General features: G+C 42.2%; 1 gene segment (V, D, J or C); it reads left to right on the top strand.

Moving 5' to 3' along the window:
• Positions 1-1,142: 1,142 nt before the first annotated feature.
• Positions 1,143-1,678, top strand: LOC112604949. The segment is given in 2 exon segments: positions 1,143-1,206; positions 1,332-1,678. Coding segments are annotated over 2 exon segments (402 nt in total).
• The last annotated feature ends 369 nt before the right edge of the window (positions 1,679-2,047 follow it).

Raw genomic sequence — 2,047 nt, 5'->3', positions numbered from 1 at the left:
ACTAGTCAGGCATCAGTAAAATTTTATGGAGCCCTAGGCTGCAGCCCACTGATGCTGACATTGTTGGATCCACTTCCTCTGCTACTGAGCCAGGCTGGGACACTTTTGGGCACATTAGAGATATTAGATATAATAGATATAATGACTGCAAATTCCTGTCCAGTTTCATCTGGTTCCAACTGATTTCTCCATGTACATGGACAGTTGCATGATGAAAGACTGTCTCTTTCTTAAAGATGTTAACAGGGAGGCTGGTGTCTGGGTCAAGATGATGTCCCCAGTCACTGATAAAATGTAAAAGAGGAAAGTGTCATTGATAGTGCATGGCAGGGACATGCTCTGTACAGTGGCCACCCTCATTAAGAGAGATGAGCATTGGGAAATAATACTCAATGGCAGAAAAGAAGGTAGACTATGAAGGTGCGCAAAACAAGAATAAGGGGCAGCCCATTTAGTCTCTGGGTATTAAAGAGACCTGTCACTCTTGATAATGGTGAATCTGTGAGTGCTGCATGCACTGAGAAAATTCAGTGTCATCTTTGTGTATTTGTAGTAAATTGCTTGAACTTATACTGGTAAGAACAATGGAATAACATCATTACCTAATACTTACAAATATATGTAGCATCACGACAATACATTTTATTTTTAATTTTTTTTGAAAGGAACAATGATAAATTTACAGAAAAGTTGCAAGTATATGACAAATACCCCCTTCCCTAACCAGAATCAAAGGAGAGTCTTTAAAGACCTTAGAATTGTATCATCTACAATTTTACTATGTGTTTCCTGCAAAAAAGAATATCCTCCTAAATACTCCCCATACACCAATGAAATATGTTACTCCATCGACTTTTGAGGAATATTTCAAATTGTCAAAAAAAAATCTAAAAAATGTCTCTCATAACAAAATAATCCCCAGTAGAAACACATTCTCTGCAGACAAATTTCTGCTACCCTGATCTTACCTGGGACACATGGGGACACTGAGTCGCTGCTGAGTTACTGACATGAGCCAGCCCTGCAGCTGTGCCCAGCCTGCCCCATCCCCTGCTCATTTGCATGTTCCCAGAGCACATCCTCCTGCCCAGAAGACTTATTAACAGGCTGGTCACACTTCATGTAGAAGTCAGAACCACTCAGGACACAGCATGGACATGAGGGTCCCCACTCAGCTCCTGGGGCTCCTTCTGCTCTGGCTCCCAGGTAAGGAAGGAGAACACTAGCAGTTTACACAGCCCAGGGTTCTGAGTACTGCTTTCCTATTCAGGGAAATTGTCTAACAACATGATTAATTGTGCGGACATTTGTTTTTATGTTTCCAATCTCAGGTGCCAGATGTGACATCCAGATGACCCAGTCTCCATCTTCCCTGTCTGCATCTGTAGGAGATAGAGTCACCATCACTTGCAGGGCAAGTCAGGGCATTAGCAATTATTTAAATTGGTATCAGCAGAAACCAGGAAAAGCTCCTAAGCTTCTGATCTATGCTGCATCCAGTTTGCAAAGTGGGGTCCCATCAAGGTTCAGTGGCAGTGGATCTGGGACAGAATTCACTCTCACCATCAGCAGCCTGCAGCCTGAAGATTTTGCAACTTATTATTGTCAACAGTTTAAAAATTACCTTATCACAGTGTTTCAAACCCAAACAAAAACCCCCAGGGAAGCAGATGTGTGAGGCTGGGCTGCCCCAGCTGCTCCTCCTGATGCCTCCATGGGCTGAGAGTATTCCTCAGATGCAGCCACTCTCTGATGGTGTTGGTAGAGGGGGACATGAAGTCACCTCTGCGCCCTAATTCTTTTCTCTTTCTCAGCCCCAACTACACAGACATAGCAATGCCTCTCCTGATTTACTAAAGACAGAAATCATGACACCTGAGGAGTCTAGTTTATGGCTTCAGTTGGAGTTTATATAACACAGAAGAAGCCACTATAGATATTCTCAGCAGGAATTGTCTTAATACAGAGAATTAGAGTAAACTACAGAAGTCTAAATAAAATGTAGACATGAATCTCTAAATTTGTTTTATTTGCATAGAAATAGTTC

This window comes from Theropithecus gelada, chromosome 13 (genome assembly GCF_003255815.1).
Source record: "Theropithecus gelada isolate Dixy chromosome 13, Tgel_1.0, whole genome shotgun sequence".
NCBI classification, from domain to species: Eukaryota; Metazoa; Chordata; class Mammalia; order Primates; family Cercopithecidae; genus Theropithecus; species Theropithecus gelada.
This window is presented reverse-complemented; position numbering and strand designations above follow the sequence as displayed.